Below are 17,257 nucleotides of genomic sequence, written 5' to 3'. Positions count from 1 at the left end.
GCCTTAAAACCGAAGTCCTGACTCTCCGTGGTCATTAAAAAAAGAGTAGGGGTGTTACCCCGGCGTCCTGACCAAATTTTTTCCCCTGGCTTTTACCAGTCATGGCCTCCTATTAATCCCCATCTCTGAACTGGCTTCATCACTCTGCTCTCCTCCTCACTGAGAGCTGGTGTGTGGTGAGTGTACTGGCACACCTGTAAAGCAATTATAGAGGATAGAATTAAACTGTGGAAATGTGTTTCTGTCTTTGACTTTTGCCATAGAAGTACAAAACACACAAGCAAAAACATAAAAGTCACATGAAGTACTTGAAATCACATCAACGGTATAGATAAACATTTAGGTAAGTGGGTGGGCTACATTTACATGCATTCATTGAGCTGGTTTATCGCAGGGTGGACAAGAGACTTCTTATAAATTTATTATCATGTTATGTTCAGAAATTGTAATGCATTCAACCACTAAGGTATCGTGCGTCAGTCACCATCACAGAAGTCGGTCTTTTTCATGTACTTAAAAACAAACAAACATCGGTCTCCAGAACAGCCAGTCGCGGCCTGTGGGAATCAATGTCATTACTGCGGGAGAGCTGCGCCTCCCCAGTCGGAAACCGACGAAGCTTTCCGGGAACGGCCGAAGGCCGGGCGAGCGGCCTGACTGCGGCTTCGGCGCATAAGCCCGGGCGGTGACGTGTTTGCGGAGGAGCGCGAGCCCCCCGAGTGGTTGGCAGGCAGACGCTGGCCGGGCGAGCAGCTGGGGCGGTGCGAGGTCCCGGTGGGCTCCGGGAGCATGAGTTTGTTTCGGGTTTTAAAAACATGAAGGGCGACAATTACAAAACAGGAATCATCTCCTCTTAGACTGAACCGAGACCGAGGTAAGGCACGTTCGAGGCTCAGGTTTAAGGCTCGGACTGTAATATGGCGTTCAGGTTGTTTTTTGTTTTTGAGGTGCGTTTCTCGTGGCCCGGCCGAGGGGGTTGCGGGTACAGTACAATCCCTAAAAACGGACATCGAGTTTAATAATAAAATAAAAAAAAAACACGAACTTCATTTTTTTTAATTTGAAATGATAGAACGTGGGAGCACCATGTGTTGGAAAAGTTGAGTCTCGTTGCATGCGGTTTTTACTGTCCTTGAATTTTTGGCTTTTTCTGCAGCTGGCAGTTAAAGATTTGAACGTGTAAATGTAACTGACGCAGAAAAATGAACGTTTTTGTAACTGAGTGTTTTTCAAATAATGTTGCTATGGGACAGCTCCTATACTTTCCATATACTGTATCTGCACGTTCTGTGGAAACACAGTCGCGCTAAGCAAAATTATATAAATAACCTAGGAATGTCTTAACGTTTTAAGATGTGATGCACAGAGAATAATTTAACGACAGCGTATAAGAGCACAAGAATCGACCTACAACAATATCCAGATCTTAACATTTCGGGGGGGGGAGAGGTTTATCTTCTGCAAGATGGAATCCCTCTCTTCGTTTTGCTCATTGCAAAATGCACCGTCGTGTATTCTTTTCCCCCCTTATGATGCATGTTTTTAGCGAGAAACCGGGATTAGTTATCTGAACGGATAGGTTCATGTTACATAAAACGGATGCAACAACACTAAAATAGCATCGCAGTATTTTCTTCCAGGCGCTTCCAAATCAGCGGCTAATACTCTACTTGCAGTCGGATAGGAAGTTAGGAGGCTGTGCTAACAGCGCTCTTTGTTCCTTGTCCCGGTTAGGAAATCTGTAGTTGAAAGGACAAACATGCTATTGGGCTCTGAGGCTTTAGCTGCGTGCTGCGCCATCTAAAATTTGCTAGCCAGATTTTCCAGGGCAGACCCCCACAAAAGCGGAGAAAAGTCTTCTTGCAAAACGCATCCTGTATCCTATTGAGGAGGTCGATACATTTGCACCTTAATTGCCCCTTCATGGCGATTGCTGAGCTGTTTTTGTCAAGTGCAGAGTGAGAAATCCTTTGTCTTAAAACGCGCACCACGACAAGCGGGCCGTGGAGAGTGGCCGGCATGGACTGGCATCAAATCCTGTGAAGTCTGCAGACCTGATCGATTTCGGGTCTGCTGCCTTCGCCCGTCTCTGACAGGAGTGCGATATTCAAGTCGGTCAAGATCGAAGGGGAGAGCGTGTTAAATAGCCAGAGTCGTGCAATTGAAAGACGCCCTGCAGCAGTGAACGTACGGACGCTGAGATGTGGCTGCTTGAAAGATTTTATTCCATTTTGCTGAAATACGCAAAGACCCACAGCGGCGAATCCGCGGAGCTGTTGTGTTCCGGTTGGTGCTCTTCATTCATGGGGCGCTGTTTTGCAGCGGGTGCACGAGCAGGGTGGGGGTCTCACTGACGCTCAGACAAAGGGACAAAGCCCCCCCCGTGTTCGTGGGTGCGCTCTCGTGAGAGCGCGGGGGGAAGGGGGTGCCCTGTCCGTGGGGTGGGAGGCCGACTGTCCTTCCGTTTCACGCATGTGCGAGTCTCCCTCTGCTCTCTGGAGTGGGGGTGGGGTGCAAACCTCTAGACAGCTACCCCCCCCGTGTGACAAACCCCCTTTGCGCTTGAACCTGACTTGTCGAATCGTAAACAAGGTCTGTTGGATTCTTCCTGCACGTTTTAACCTGGAACTCCGATCAGAAACGGATATAGTCATTATTGGCTGCGGGCTTCTAAACTACCACAATGTAAATATGCAATTACAGCAATTGTAAGATTGATATTTTAACGTAACCCCCCCCAAAAAAAAACGTGTTATTTGTAAGATTTTGTTACTATATGGTTATAAAGAAACGATTTCAGTGTCCCTTGCCAACAAAGTTTTTTTCGCGGTGTTTTCTCCAATGCTCAGGAATAGCAGCCTTTGCGGTTATACAAATTAAAAACAAAAACTGCTTTGCAGTCTTAAGAAGATCATTTGCAAATCATTTTGCAAAAAAATAACGATGTTTTGAAGATCTTATTTTTTTGTCGCATATAGCTGTATCACATTCACATGCATGAGAACGGATTTTCAATTGATAACTACATTAGAATGTGATTATAATAATAATATCCCTACATTTATATAGCTTAGATATTTTCTGGACACTCAACTCAAAGCGCTTTGCAGGCAATGGGGATCCCCTCCACCACCACTGGTGTGCAGCCCCACCTGGATGATGCATCAGTACTCTCCCCACACACCAGCTCTCAGTGGGGAGGAGAGCAGAGTGATGAAGCCAGTTCAGGAATGGGGATTATTAGGAGGCCATGATTGGTAAAGGCCAGGGGGAAAAGTGGCCAGGACACCAGGGTAAACATACCGAATCTTTTTAGAAACGCCCTGGGATTTATAATGACCACAGAGAGTCAGGAGCTCAGTTTTGTCTCAGCTGAAGGACGGTGTCGTTATTGTAAATTTCAGAGCTCGCTTGCATGCATGTTTGAAATGGGCAGGGCTTTAGATATCTGTCAGGGAAACATGTCCTTCATTTCTAACTGCACTGCCGGGCGTGAGTATATCCACACCCTCCTCACTGTGGACTGAAGATAACAGTCCTGTTGGAGCAGTGTACTGCTGCTGAGCAGAGCACGATTCTTCATCGTGTTACGTATTGATGTTGGAGTTTAAATTCGAGTGGGCAGATCTGTGCTAATCTTTGTACCCTCATTCCACAGAACCACCCCCCCCCCCCACAGGTGACCTAAACCACTTAGATGGCTAGTGTAGGATTCAGCCCTCACTTGCAGGTGTTTGCAGTGACACAAACACCCAGGTAAAGGTAAACTCCTCAGGGCTGTGCTACACCTCCCATTGATCAGGCCCTGTACCTGTGAGAATCGAGGTAGCTTCAGGGACACCTTCACCTTGGAAACAAACCCTAGACAAAAGAGATCCAAACAGTGGGGCCACAAAACTGGCCACAGATGGAAACTGCACTCACCCGAGTTCCCCTCCTGCTGTAAAACTCAGCCAGCGGAAGAAACGTTTGTCAGTTTTCGGGTCGAAAAAACCTGTAACTGATTTACAGCGCTACAGAATTGATTTTCTCTCGATTTTAGGTTAGGTGTCTTCTCTTTTTCGGTTTCAGCACATTTACCAGAGAACAGCTTCACCGGACATAGAGCTTTCATGACATTTTCTTGCATCTCGGGAGTTTTATTATAAGGGATCAATGAAGCTTTTAAGGATTCGAACATTTCCAGTGACTATAACTGCAGGACTAATGAGTCTTTTTCACTGCGCAGATAAGAGTCTGCTGTACTTCATTAATTATTGACAGCAGGTTACTGCAGGACAATTGCCTGAACCATTTTGTGCTTTCCTTGAGAGTCGCATAGCTCCACTGACCTGCATATATAAATGCATACATGCACTCATACCGTTTCTAGATCCACTTGTCAGGCTAGGCTTGTGTGCTCAAAACAAGGCAACAGGCATGATGTTGAAGTGGTTCATGTGAAGGTTTATTCCTTGCTGAAAAGAAAAGGGACACAGGAGAGTTCTTTCACACCTGAAGAAGGCTCCACAGCCGAAACGTGTTTCTTGTCAGCGTGGAATAAACCTTTACCTGTCCTTTGCAGCCTACGCCTGCTGACACAGCTCCCTACTAGAACATGATTTTCAGGTGCTTGGTGTAGACTATCGGATACCTTTATTCAGCAGATTGGCCAATTGAGATAAAATACATAGTGAATTACAAAGTAATTTACTATAATGACCTGGAGTTTGCATGTTTAAACAGTGGAGCATGTTAAAACACACCTGAACGCGTCTGGCTACAGTTCCTTGCTTGAGAGTGTAACAGGAGTGCTGCACCTGAGATCTGGACCTACATCCACATCCACACTGTTGCTCCAAAATGGGAGAAAAAAAGCCTTGTGGCTGACATAGTCTGAAAGTCCCAGTCAGTGCAGTGAGAATCTTAATTGTTTCCATTCATCCATCCAGTTTCTAACCGCCTGATTAATTCAGGATCGCGGGGGAGCTAGACACTATCCGGGCAAGCAACAGGCCCAAGGCAGGATACACCCTGGATGGGACACCAGTCCATCGCAGGGCACACAGACTCACACCAGGGCCAACTTTCTTAGAAGCCAGTTAACCTCCCAGTATGTCTTTGGAGTGTGGGAGGAAGCGCTCATTAGGGAAGCATTCATAAGGGACATTAACATGGGGAAACGTACAAAGAACATGCAGATAGCATGCAGGAATAGAAGCCGGGGATCCAGCGTTGCAAGGCAACAATGCTGACCCATGTGCCGCTTACGACAGTAAATTGTGTATGCCCTTTACCCTCCTAACACACTGTGGCTGCTCCACAGCTCCATGTGGGGCCCATGTCCCCGTCTCTGATGCTGATGCTGGTGTCCCATGGTGTGTTTCAGGTGTGCAGGATGGGGGACAGGGCTGCTGTGACCCCCTCAGCCAGCATCACCCCAGTACAGCAGATGCTGGCCTCTGGGACTGGGGCCCTCTTCACATCCCTGTTCGGTGAGTTTGGAAGTGAGCCTAGCTTGTCTTGTGTGTGATGGATAAGAGAGATCAATTTATTGGCCATATACAATTTCTTATATTAGGAATTTGTCTTGTCGCATACCCCAGCTTGCTCTCCATGAGACACACAGGTGGGGAGTGAGAAGCTTGGGGTCAGAGCGCAGGGTCAGCCATTTATATGGCGCCCCTGGCGCAGCTGGGGTTAAGGGCCTTGCTCAGGGGCCTAATGAAGTAGGATTCCTCTGCCGGCTGTGGGATTTGAGCCGGCAACCTCCCAGCCACAGACGCAGATCCTGAGCCACAGAGCCACTGCACTGCTCAATGCCCAGTTTCTGAAGGAAAAGTAATGGTTCAAGTCTTCATTTTAAATCGTGTTAAAAATCAGTAAGTAAACAGTAAGTAAAATATGGTTAATTTAAGAAAATCTAAAGTGAGATAGAGTTCTGGGCTGAGGAGGGTGTACAATCTCATATGACCAGTTCAACACACATTTCTTTGGGTAATGAAAAGGCAGGTCATGCGGACTTTCTGGTAGTTTCATCATGCTTGGCTCAGAGTTTCAGCAGGCGAAGATTAATACTAATCCCCACCTTCCCCCATGTAATAGCTCTAATGCTTTCTTTCTCTCAGCCTGGATTTTTAACTCTTCATCTCAAATTACATGTCAGTCTTTTTGAATAAAGACCTTTATGGCTGCGCTCTTAGTAACGTCAGTTCCAGATACAAAGTCCCAGAGGTGCGCTTTGTTAGCACATACAGTTGTAGACCCAGCCCAACCAGCTGAGTTTGTTTTGTATTGTTTGACTTTTCTCCTGATGGTATTAAAAGCTGTTCTTCATTTCAGTCACACCACTGGATGTAGTCAAGATAAGACTGCAAGCCCAGAGGACACCATTCTATCAAGGTGCTTCTTTGTTTCTTAAAAACCGCATGATTGTTTTCAGACGAGTGTGCGTGTATCTGTGTCCTACCCACCGGCCTTTGGCCTTTTTAAAAGGAAAACTGGCTGGTGCAGCTTGCATGTCTTTTCGTATAAAAACACAGCTGTTTTCCACCTGTGTGTTTCAGGAATGCATTGCATCTCCTTTGCCTGATACATATACCCTTTGCATCTCCTCTGCCTGATTTCTGTTTTTAACTCTCAGCCCTGCACTCCAGCTTTTCCCTGGTTTTGCCCTCTCATCTTTGAACGAGACAATGAGTGTGGAAATATCAGTACAACCTAACAGCCTGAACTTGAGCGAAGTAATATTCCAAGCAGCGCAAAAGAATGGTCTTTATGGCTTTCATTCGATTGTGAAAGTCTGAAAGAGTGCTTAGCAAGACCTAGGCCTATTAACCAAACTCGCCTTGTTGATGGCTTCTGCTAACCTCGCTGTTAAGAAAGCATGTTTTGGTTTTGCTTACCTATGCTGTTGTTTGTTTGTAGCTTTGGCTGTAGAATCAGTGCCCTGGAGCAATGTTATTCGTCAATCTAAGTGTGAGTATTTCCCTCTCGCCACATCACCCTCTGGTGATGCTAACACAGAGTTCCTGCAGTTGCCAAGCTCAGCTCACACGCTAACGTGCAAAACACTTGTCGCATAGAGAGACTGTCTTAACTCTGCATAGTGTTCTCTGGGATTTTATTTAATGTAAGCACAACAGTTGTCTGCTAGGATTTGTTTAATTCCACATATAAACTAGCACGTTAAATGGCATGAAAATGCATCAGGGATATACAGAGGAACATGTCTTATGCTTGAGGATTATAAACCTGGGTCATTGTGGCTGGATAGATGCACGTCTCCACTGAAATGTTCAGGAACGTCTATAAACAGCAGGCAGCAGTAATTGATGGGCAAGGATGATATACAGTGTAGATGCTGCAGTAATTATCAAAGATCCAGGGACAAAGCATGTCGAAATGTGTGAGTGCTTACATTTCCGAAGCCCAGCATGCTGTCCCAGCAACACTGTCACACTGCTTAGCACAATTGTGCACTAACCCAAAGCATTATCTATACATTGTTAAATCAAGAATATGCAATATGAGGAAACTCTTTCCACATGTAGCATCTCAAACCCTTCTGAGCTTAGGTTTTTGCTGTGAATGCATTCTGTCGTCTTAGTTCTGAATTGGTCTTTTATGCGCCTGTAAAAACAGCAGATGGTTATCGACGGGGAAAATCTATTTGACCCACTTTCCTGTGCCATCTCACAAAGCAGAGCGTTTCTGTTCAGGGTGAGAAAAAGCCCAGTGCAACCCCTTTCTTTATTAATTTTAAATGTGCACTAGCGCGATTAACAGCAATGTAGCCAGTGTAGCAATGTAGCCAGCTGCTGCATATCCTTTGAAGAAGGAGCCACAGTGTGGGTTTTGGAGGATGATTGCTTCATCATCATTAGCTCTACATGATATCCCATCCCTCCCTACATTCTGCTTTTTAAATTAACACGTCTTAATGTAATCTGTTGCACCCATTGTGTATGAATCTCGTACAACAGCAGGAGCACAGTCTCTTTTCCTGAAATGTAGACATCTAATAATATAGCTCTGAATATAAGACAGTTGATGCCTCTTCTTCGTATGCAAAGGCTTTGTTTGATTTAAGAACTGGTGAACTGAAACATAATTCATTGCTTAATCTAAACCGCTGCAAGACAATGAAACACATTTTGATAATGTGTTATCCCACTGTGGTTAATATCGTGCCTTTAAGCTACCCCCTTCTTCACCCGCTTATATGTGGTGATAGGTAGTTTGAACAACCCTGACATTTTTATTTGTCTATTCCAGGTCATGGCCGATGTGCTGCTATTTATAGTGCAGTTAGGAACAGGCGCCGTCCTGATTGGTTGTATGTTCTCTCATAAAGAACTGGATAAATAAAACACACATTATGTTCCTGGACCGAAATCTGTTGCTCGCTTTGTAGGGATACCTTACGAAACGCATCTGCCAAACCTGTTTTGTTTTTAAAGCCTTTCTGTTCGATAGCTTCTGAGGGGCGATTGAGGGGTTTTATTTGTACAATAAAGGGTAAAGGTGACCCCCCCCGAGCCCCCTTCTCCCTCTCTTTTGCGAAAGTGGGGGCATTAGCAGTCATTGTGATCTGCATTTTCAGGGAAATGTTTCCTGTATTGTAATGGCTTGATGGACCACCTCTATGTGTGCCGGAATGGAGCCAGCTGTGTCAGCTGGTACAAGACCCCCACACACTTCCGAGGGACCCTGGTAAGGCCTGCTGGGGCTGTGATGCAAGGGCTGGGCGGACTTTCCACGCTTGGATTTCTGGGATTTTGAACGGATGCCCAGCGGAATGTTCTGGGGATTTTTTTCTCTGTCGGGGGTGGGGGCAGGGGGCGCTACAGAAGAATTTCAGTTTCCTTACCTGTGGCAGAGGAAGGAATTGCTTAGGGTTAAAGCCTGAATTAACCTGGGAGGTGGGTGTGTTTATTTCCTCCCCCGTTTCCAATGCAGTCACAAAGTGCTCGAATGCACAAACGATGGAGCTAGGAACAATCCCCAGGCATCGAAACAGCTTAGGAACCGGTCCCCAGGAAAGGATCAGAATTTTCCATGGGGGAAGATCTCACTCTGTATTACTGCAGGGAGATGTGGGTTGGGAACCAGCATGGTTCTCTTTATTCCAGCATCTGACTTTTGCCCCATGACATTGTGGTTATCCAGAGTAATTTTTACTTTCATTAGGCCTTACAATGCCTAAGGAGAGCAATAAAGACACCCTTATATAACCTAGCACCTTTGAAAGCCTCTCATCATGTCGGCCTGTAACAACCCTAGTTACCACTGGGGCCTTGGAATACGGCCTGGGTGCATGTCGAGCAGACAGTGTGTAGCTCCCCGTTTGAGCAGTGGAAGGCAGCCTGCTTCCTCTTTTGCCCTGCCTGCAGTGGGGTACCTCCTGGGCGTCTGTCTCGATTCCAGCGCGGAGTCCAGGCTCTCATGTGGTAGGCAGGGCTCCATCATGGATGCTTCAAGGAATGTGATGATCAGAGTACGATTACAGCACAGTGTTGATCTCAAAAGTAAAAAAAATGTTTGAAAGGGAAAGGAATTTTCTGACTCCTAAGAAAAGTCTAAAAGTGGGGGTTTGAAAGTATATATAGACAGATTGTCTGTTATTGGGAATAGACCTGTGTAAGCCGGCTGCAGCTGAACCAAAATGCTTTCCTTGCAACTTGTCTGTTGCACTGAAGGAATGGTGATGCTGCAAACCCAGGAACTGTGCTGCCCAGGTGTAGTGGCGAAGGGTTAGGTAAGGCGTGCAGCGGCGTCTCTGGTAAAAAAGCGGGCTTAATCATCAGCGACGCGTCGCTGCGTGGTTCAGTTGCTCAGCATGTGTGTTCCAATTTCAGGACGCCTTTGTGAAGATCACGCGCTACGAGGGGATCCGGTCCCTGTGGAGCGGACTGCCACCCACACTGTGAGTTTAGAGGAAATCAAGCAGGCTGACTTGATGGTGCATTTTCTTGTAACTCCAAAAAATACATTTCAGTGGACAGGAAGTAGTGTTGAAACGCTAGAGGTCCGTTTCTTTCTAAAGCAAACTGGAAACAAGGCCGAGACAGGAAACAAAAATCCATAGAATTGACCTGTTGCTGGACCATCAGCTCCAGTGGTTAGAAAGTGATTATAGATGGCAATGTGCTGAGAAGAAACATGCTTCGTTGTCCTGTTCTGCTACACCTGGGCAATGTAGGGGACATCATTTACAGCTGGCTGACATAGTTTAGGCCCTGACAGAGCCAGCACAAACAGAGCACATAATTTAGCTGCAAGGGACCTGAATTAAAATGCTTTTTTCTGTCATCACTGGACTTCATTAAAGCTTCAGCGAGCTGTAATGGAATTTCTGGACCAAAAGTTGCCAAGAAAACTTAACAGCACCTAGGCTGTTGCTTTAAAACCTTTTCAATCCACTGTACTTAAAATGGTTACATTTACAGAGGCAGGATCAGAAGAAGATTCTTTACAGTAATCTCTCCACCCTCTGAACTGGTGCATCTGTTTTAATTCTGCTTGTCCTGTTACTGTACAGAGGTTAGAACAGTGAATGAGATGGAAATAGAAGAGCAGTTACAAATATCGAAATCAGTAGTTTTCTGCACATGGAGTGCAAAAGTTGAATACAAACAAAAATCGCGCTTCAGTCTCTGTGCTGTACAAATACTCTGGCCTGCATATTCTGCTGAAACATGAGATACTCGCATGCTGGTCATGCAGCAGTGAGTTTACGTGGGCGAAGGCTGGCTTATGACCCTTCGCGCTGTGCTGTTTTTTTGCCCGCAGGGTGATGGCAGTGCCCGCCACAGTGATCTACTTCACCTGCTACGACCAGCTGAGGGACTTCCTCCGGTATGGCATGGGGTACCAAGGCAGCCACGTGCCCCTCGTCGCAGGGGGGCTTGCCAGATGTGAGTGGCGCGTGCGTCAGCGCTGGCGTGGGTGGGTGGGGTTCTGCAGTCCACAAATGGGTAACACATTTAGGTCCTCAGTTCATGTTACATCTAGCTATACTGAGAAGGATACATGCATGACACTCTTGCTATAATGTGAATCTTGTGCATTAGATTATAGGCAGGGGGATCTTTATTAATATATTGTAGTGGCAAAAGCAGTAAAGAGATCAGACCTGATCACCTTAACTGTGCTGGTGTTATCGTGACTGACATGCCTGCGGACTCAAACTGATAAAGACTCGGTAGTCAGAAATTATAATGCCCAGAGCTCGAGAGATTTTTCCTGCACATATTCCTGGACAAGAAGAGACTGTCTTCGCACGTAGTGTCGTGTTCATTCCCAGCCATTCCTATCATAACCGGAAGTGGTGTAGATCTGTTGTGCCGCAGTTTTGTGCTTACCTGCCTGCCGTGTTCCTGTGTCCCAGTGGGCGCCGTCACTGTGATCAGCCCTCTGGAGCTGGTCCGGACCAAGATGCAGTCCAGGCAGCTGTCGTACCGAGAGCTGGGGGTCTGTATCCAGTCGGCGGTGGCCCAGGATGGCTGGCTCTCCCTCTGGAGGGGCTGGGGGCCCACTATACTCAGGGATGTGCCCTTCTCAGGTAGGCCTTTGTTCTCGAGCAAAGGGGCGTCAGACGCGTACAGCTCCACCCGTCTTGCCAGGGGCCCCACTTCTGCAGCCGCTGTTTCGTGACGGCTGGCTCTGCTGATTGCATTCTGGTGTGCTCACCTCACGCCACCTTCTGGCTTGACCACGGCTGCTTGTGATTTGCCATCTTCCAGAGCGCTAACTGTAGAGGTTTAGACACCTCCACACTCCTCTAGATCTGCTGACGTGACTTCCTGTGCAATGAAGCAGTTCATTGAAGGTGGTGGGGGGGGTTGTCCATTTGAAGGCATAAAACCAAAAGTGTAGTTTTGCCCAGAAAGTTTTTGCATAGAGTGTCAATTACAAGACAGTCAGTTGCCTTTGCCAAATTTCCTTTACACAAAGGGTTGTGGGTGTCTGGAACAAGCTTGCCAATGGAGCTGATGCCCTGGCTTCTTTCAACAAACAGCTGGATGAGAGGGTAGGAGCACGAGCTGTTAACACTGATTTTGTCTCTCTCTTCACAGCCCTTTATTGGTTCAACTACGAGCTAGTTAAAGCCCAGCTGTGCAAGGGCTACAGAGTTCATGAAGCCACGTTCACAATGAGCTTCTCCGCTGGGGCAGTTTCAGGCGCTGTGAGTATACCTCCCCGTGCACTGCCTGTCACAACAATGGAAGAGCCATGCTGTGGCCACATTCTGACAGGGAAAATCGGGAGAGGTGCAGATTTTGAGCCCGTTCAGTTTGGTTTGTCACAGGCACAAGTGCAATGAAATGCTTATCTGCATGTGTGCTCCAATACAAAGACATTAAAAGAATCACCAAAGACAAACAGAACAGCAGCAACAACATTGGGTTAAATAACATACAACTTAAAAGAGAAGTCAGACAAGCAGTGTGAGAAAAGTATTATACCTTGTTATACCATATACAGGGTTCGTGTTATATACAGTGTTATACCTTGGTATTCTGAAAGATGCATGTGATGCACATTGAGAGATACAGGGGCCCAAAGTCCAGTAAGCTCCAGTTTTTGCACAAACCACAGTAGTACATTGTAATTAGTATAACAGAACCCCAGTCCCCTGTTGCCACTGTGTGATCGGATCCAGATGCTTTTCCGTTCCGAACTCGAGCGGGGCTTCAGCGATCTTGCCGGGGGCGGTGGCTAAACGAGGCTGTCACCCGGTCGCAGGTGGCAGCTGTCATGACGCTCCCCTTCGACGTGGTGAAGACCCGCCGGCAGATCGAGCTGGGGGAGATGGAGACGCTGCGAGGTAAGGGGGCGGGGGGGCGGGGTGACACCACCAGCAGCAGCACCCAGGTGCACGCTGTCTCGCCAGCTGCCCCCTCTAAACTCTCTCAACACCTTCCGCGACACCACTATTTAAATCTCTCCCGGTTTTATCCCCTTTCTTGGAAACAGGACGACTCGGGCTGGATGGTCTGGTGTGATGTAGTGTGGGGGGGTGCTGAGGGGATCTGGAGTTGTACTTTCCCCCCTCCTCTCAGGTCGGCTCTCTCCTCGGCTCAGACAGAGGCAGGCTGCGGCGCGAGACGGCGAAGACCAGCGGCTCGACTAACTAGCTTCACGGAGACGGTCGGGCACCTGACCTCAATGCTGCAGTGCTAGATAAGACTGCTGTGTACCCACTGGATTCATTCATGCGAAGACGGCAATTTTTGGCTTGCGTGTGGTGTTTTTTGGCAGGCACTAAAGCCTGTGCTCATTTCCTTTTTTCTGGAGGGGAAAAGGGAAGATTTCCCCTGGACTGACCACCACCTCAGGAACGATGACGCTGCTCCTGACATTGGACACTCTGGGGTGGGGGGGCGTTCAGAGAGGATGACAGTCAGGTCGTCTGTTGCTCTCTATTGCTTCCTTTTTTTTTTCCTAGCTAATAACTGTCATTCTCTGCCTGTGCTGTTCCAGAGTCTACAAAAGGGATAAAAGAAGGAATCGAGCTGGGAGACGAGAGAGGCTCAGGAGTTTCCCTCCAGCTGCTTTCTTCCTGTCGACATGCTGGGCTAAGAGAGCTGAGTGAATACCCAATGTGATCTTCCCCTTTCTTACAGCTGGAGCACTGAAGCCGTCCTCCACCTGGCTCCTCATGAACAGAATCTGGGCAGAGGCTGGATACCGTGGGCTCTTTGCAGGTAAAAAGATGTTAAACTGAGGTCCTGATTTAATTAGTAATTATGAGATCCCAGGGTAGTTTCCATGAGAGTAGGGGGTGTGAACCCTGATGTCCTGGATAAATGCCAGTCTGCACCTAAACTGGTGCACTTAAGCAGCAGGCTGGCCTTCGTGAAGCTCCCCTTTCATTCACTAGGTGATGCGAAGGCTGACTTTCCTACCTGATCTGTTGTGCCTTTGGTCTGATCGCCACACATCACCCCCGCGGAGCTACGGTGATCAGTGATCTATGATCAGTGATCGATGGCTCCCTTTCTTGACGTAAAACACTCTGGGATCCTTGAGCCTCAAAAAAAATAAAAAAGTGTGAATGCAAGGAAATATTAAAGTCCGGTGCATTTCTGCCCCAGGTTTCCTACCGCGGGTGATCAAAGTTGCCCCGGCCTGTGCGGTTATGATCAGCACCTACGAATTTGGAAAGGCCTTCTTCCAAAAACACAACCAGGAGCGGGACCTGCAGGGCCTGTGAGGCCTCGTTCCGGCCGCGCGCAAGCGGAGCATCACGCACGCAGACGGCAGAAACGCACAAGCGGCCTCCACGATCCAGGCAGTTTGAAACACCCCTAATTCCTGACCGCAGCCCGTGTCCCTGTGTGAGCTCTTGCTCATCTCCTCCAGAGAGCTACAGTACATTTTAAGAGAATTTCTAATCCCAAACTAGTTTTTCAGGAATTCCAAAGATTCGTTAAAGGCAGAAAATTCCTACTTTACAGATGTTTTATTGTGTGCAGGCTTAACCCCTCCAACCCCACTGGATAGTGTATTGCTGAGAGACTCTGTGCTGCAATAGGATTATTGATATCCATTGTTGGGTATTAGTGTGTAGGGCTACTGCTTTTAACAAGCAGGTGAGCATCAGAAAGAAAATGCTTTCTTTTCTTTCCCCAACACAGAGTATAACATGCGGTCCTGCATTGGATAGACCGACCCCCCCCCCATTCTGTTAATACTTCTGCACGTTAGCTGTCACAGATCTGTTTTTCAAACTCCCTGGCTCAGGTCGTTCTTGGCTGCTAGATCAACCCTCCCCACCCAGAACCCAGAGGACCCCTTTTTTGATTTTAGTCGCATCAGCCGAGAAATGTGCCTTTTTTTGGGGGGGGGTCACTGGCGCGGTCAGCCTTTAAGAGCCAGGACAGCATTTTCCGTTTGCTTCTGCCGAACCGCACCACCTGCGGTGGGGTTTTGGAGGGGGAGTTGAAAAGTTGCCTTGGGTGGATGGAGGAAACGGGGGGACAGACCTCATCAGAACAGCCCCCTCAGCCTGGCTCGGGTCTGGGCAGTGTGCTTGCAGGAGGTCATAGACTCTGTGATGGACCCATTCCCCACGTGCACGTGCTGCAGGCAGAGGACAGTGGACACGGCTTTAGGTAGTAACTCTTGCGAGAGCCTGGCCAGTGCAGAGGACTGTTGAGCCCTGTGGGTGCTCAGCCGCAGGCCAGGGTGAGGTGGGGTGGAAGACTGAAATCACACAGGCATGCTGCATTTCTCCTTGTAAAGCAAGAATGAGGCAGAGATCTTTCACCAGGTAAGTTGACATTTCAGGCTTGGGGGACGAAAAAAGGGACTTGCATGGATTTAGGAGTGGGGAAAAAAAAACAGATCAGTAAGGTCACACAAGGCTTTTTCAGTTGTGTTGCACCTTCTGTGTTTTTGTTTTCCTGTTTAATTTTCCCGGGATTAGTTCATCTATATCACTGCTGCCAAGTCTCATTGCCCAGTAGCCATAAAGCCAGGGAAAAGCCCAAAACGCTTTCAGCTGGACTTGCTGTGTGACAGTTTGTGGCACCTAATAGTAGCTCACATTCCATGCAACTCTTTCCTCTGTCCTTTCAGCAGAACAGGTAGTCCAGCATGTAGAGGGCGGAGTATTTAAACCTGTTTGCCGCTGAGCTCGACCTAGCAGTAAAACAAACACGACTGGTTTGATACTCACCGCCTCCTTCAGTATGTGTAGCACAGCCTTGAGGGAAGTGGGACGGCGTCATTGATGAAGAGCCAGGCCAGAGCACGTACCTGATGAAGCCTGCACGGGCCGTGCGCCTGTATGGCAGTAAGCCTTCGAAAGGGCTGAGCTGGAAAGGGTTGCAAAACCAGCAAACGACAGGCTGTAAAAACGGGGAACAGGCAGGGTCTTGCAAGGCCGAATGTCACTGCCATAGCTGTAATCGGAGGTAGTGACCACTCAGATGCACATCAGTTTTACTCGGCTTCTGATCACATGGGATAAACACTCTACTGTGAAACTGCAATAACTTTCACTCGATTGTAATACTAGTGTTTTGATAAGCTAGAGGTAACGGCTTGTAGCCCTCGGCACCTACTTCACTCTTTACCAAACTCTATATACGTCACCTTCAACTAGAATCCTCTACAGGTTTTAGCAGACATCAGTATGTCAATGTGTGCACCGGTGCATAGTATGTTGCATTTGTGCTACGTTCTTCATTTCAGACTAGTTTTTAAAAAGTTGGCCTACAAAACTACATTAGATCAAATCCAGATGGGTATTAGTTCATTTTCTAGCATTTAATAAAATTCAAAACACAATTATGTTTGAAGAAAGTGCTTCAGTTTTCCTCTTTCCTCTGTGTCTATAAGACACAGCATGTTCTGATTGGCTTGCAATCAGGTTCTCATTGAATTGTAGACTGTGAATTTTCTCTTAATGGGGTTGGAAATACACTTGGTGGTTGTATTTGTTTGTCAGAACGTTTTCTGTTCAGTTTATACTTTTTATGTTTCCAATACTTTGTACTTTACCATTACCTGAATGTAAGAAGCAAAGATTAATAAACACTTTATTTGATCTGTAGTGTGTTCGTTTCACACAATGGTGAGGTGGGTTTTGTGGTAATTTTAACAAAATTCCATTTTATTCCACCAAAGGTTATATTTGTTTATACAGTGCTGTGCAAAAGTCTTGGGTAACACCAGTAGTTTGAGGCACATCAACAATTTAAATCCAAGATTTCCTCTGTCTCTTCTAGGATTATAACTTATGAGAGGAAGTTAAGCAGGTTATTTAGCAATCTTTACATATTGATAAGAACCTTCATAAAATCGATCACAACAAAGTAAATCATACACTAGCGCTAGGCAGTATTGGAGCTGCTAAACCACCACCTTTACCTGTTGGATCAAATCACCCAATAAGGTGTTAACATTTGTTATTGTTATTCTCTACACATCCATAAAGCTACAGGGATATTACATAGCTTTTGTGAATTACAACATGCAGGTCTGTTGGAATAATGTTAAAATGGATAACATTTCTGTAAAGGATCACCACAGAATGTTGCTTTCTGCGTAAAGAACATGTAACAACACTTCATCCATCATCCATTTCCTAACAGCTTCTTCCAGTACAGGGTCAGGGGGAGCCAGAGCCCATCCCCACAAGCAGTTACACCCTGGGTGGGACACCAGTTCACTGCAGAGCAGACGGATGCACCCTCTCGCACCAGAGCCAATTTTCCCAGAAGCCATTTAACCTACCAGTATGTGTTTCGACTGCGGGAGGAAA

At 47.0% G+C, this 17,257-nt stretch overlaps 1 protein-coding gene across 3 annotated transcripts; it reads left to right on the top strand.

The window, feature by feature from the left end:
- Nucleotides 1-678: 678 nt before the first annotated feature.
- Nucleotides 679-16,540, top strand: LOC102688608 (mitochondrial glutathione transporter SLC25A39). 3 transcript variants are annotated; one of them, XR_001480259.2, is made up of 12 exons: nucleotides 679-874; nucleotides 5,369-5,474; nucleotides 6,322-6,381; nucleotides 6,907-6,957; nucleotides 8,585-8,694; nucleotides 9,840-9,907; nucleotides 10,774-10,898; nucleotides 11,372-11,545; nucleotides 12,060-12,169; nucleotides 12,730-12,811; nucleotides 12,961-13,691; nucleotides 14,082-14,100. XR_001480259.2 is itself a non-coding variant. In XM_006638342.3 (12 exons), the coding sequence occupies exons 2-12, from the start codon at nucleotides 5,378-5,380 to the stop codon at nucleotides 14,198-14,200; spliced, it is 1,077 nt and encodes a 358-aa protein (XP_006638405.2). In that variant the 5' UTR covers nucleotides 680-874; nucleotides 5,369-5,377; the 3' UTR covers nucleotides 14,201-16,540. The 3 variants fall into 3 exon arrangements, 2 of the variants coding, with proteins under 2 accessions (XP_006638405.2, XP_015217852.2); XM_006638342.3 differs by having other exon boundaries at nucleotides 680-874; nucleotides 13,611-13,691; nucleotides 14,082-16,540; XM_015362366.2 differs by lacking the exon at nucleotides 6,907-6,957 and having other exon boundaries at nucleotides 680-874; nucleotides 13,611-13,691; nucleotides 14,082-16,540.
- The last annotated feature ends 717 nt before the right edge of the window (nucleotides 16,541-17,257 follow it).

The sequence above is a fragment of the Lepisosteus oculatus genome, chromosome 28 (assembly GCF_040954835.1).
Source record: "Lepisosteus oculatus isolate fLepOcu1 chromosome 28, fLepOcu1.hap2, whole genome shotgun sequence".
NCBI lineage: Eukaryota > Metazoa > Chordata > Actinopteri > Semionotiformes > Lepisosteidae > Lepisosteus > Lepisosteus oculatus.
This window is presented reverse-complemented; position numbering and strand designations above follow the sequence as displayed.

Bases quoted from the DNA above. Each gene is read 5' to 3' on its own strand.
- LOC102688608 (XM_006638342.3), top strand. From the start codon at position 5,378: ATGGGGGACAGGGCTGCTGTGACCCCCTCAGCCAGCATCACCCCAGTA. The intron at 5,475-6,321 runs GTGAGTTTGGAA...TCTTCATTTCAG, and splicing joins CCTCTTCACATCCCTGTTCG to TCACACCACTGGATGTAGTC. The intron at 10,899-11,371 runs GTGAGTGGCGCG...CCTGTGTCCCAG, and splicing joins CGCAGGGGGGCTTGCCAGAT to TGGGCGCCGTCACTGTGATC.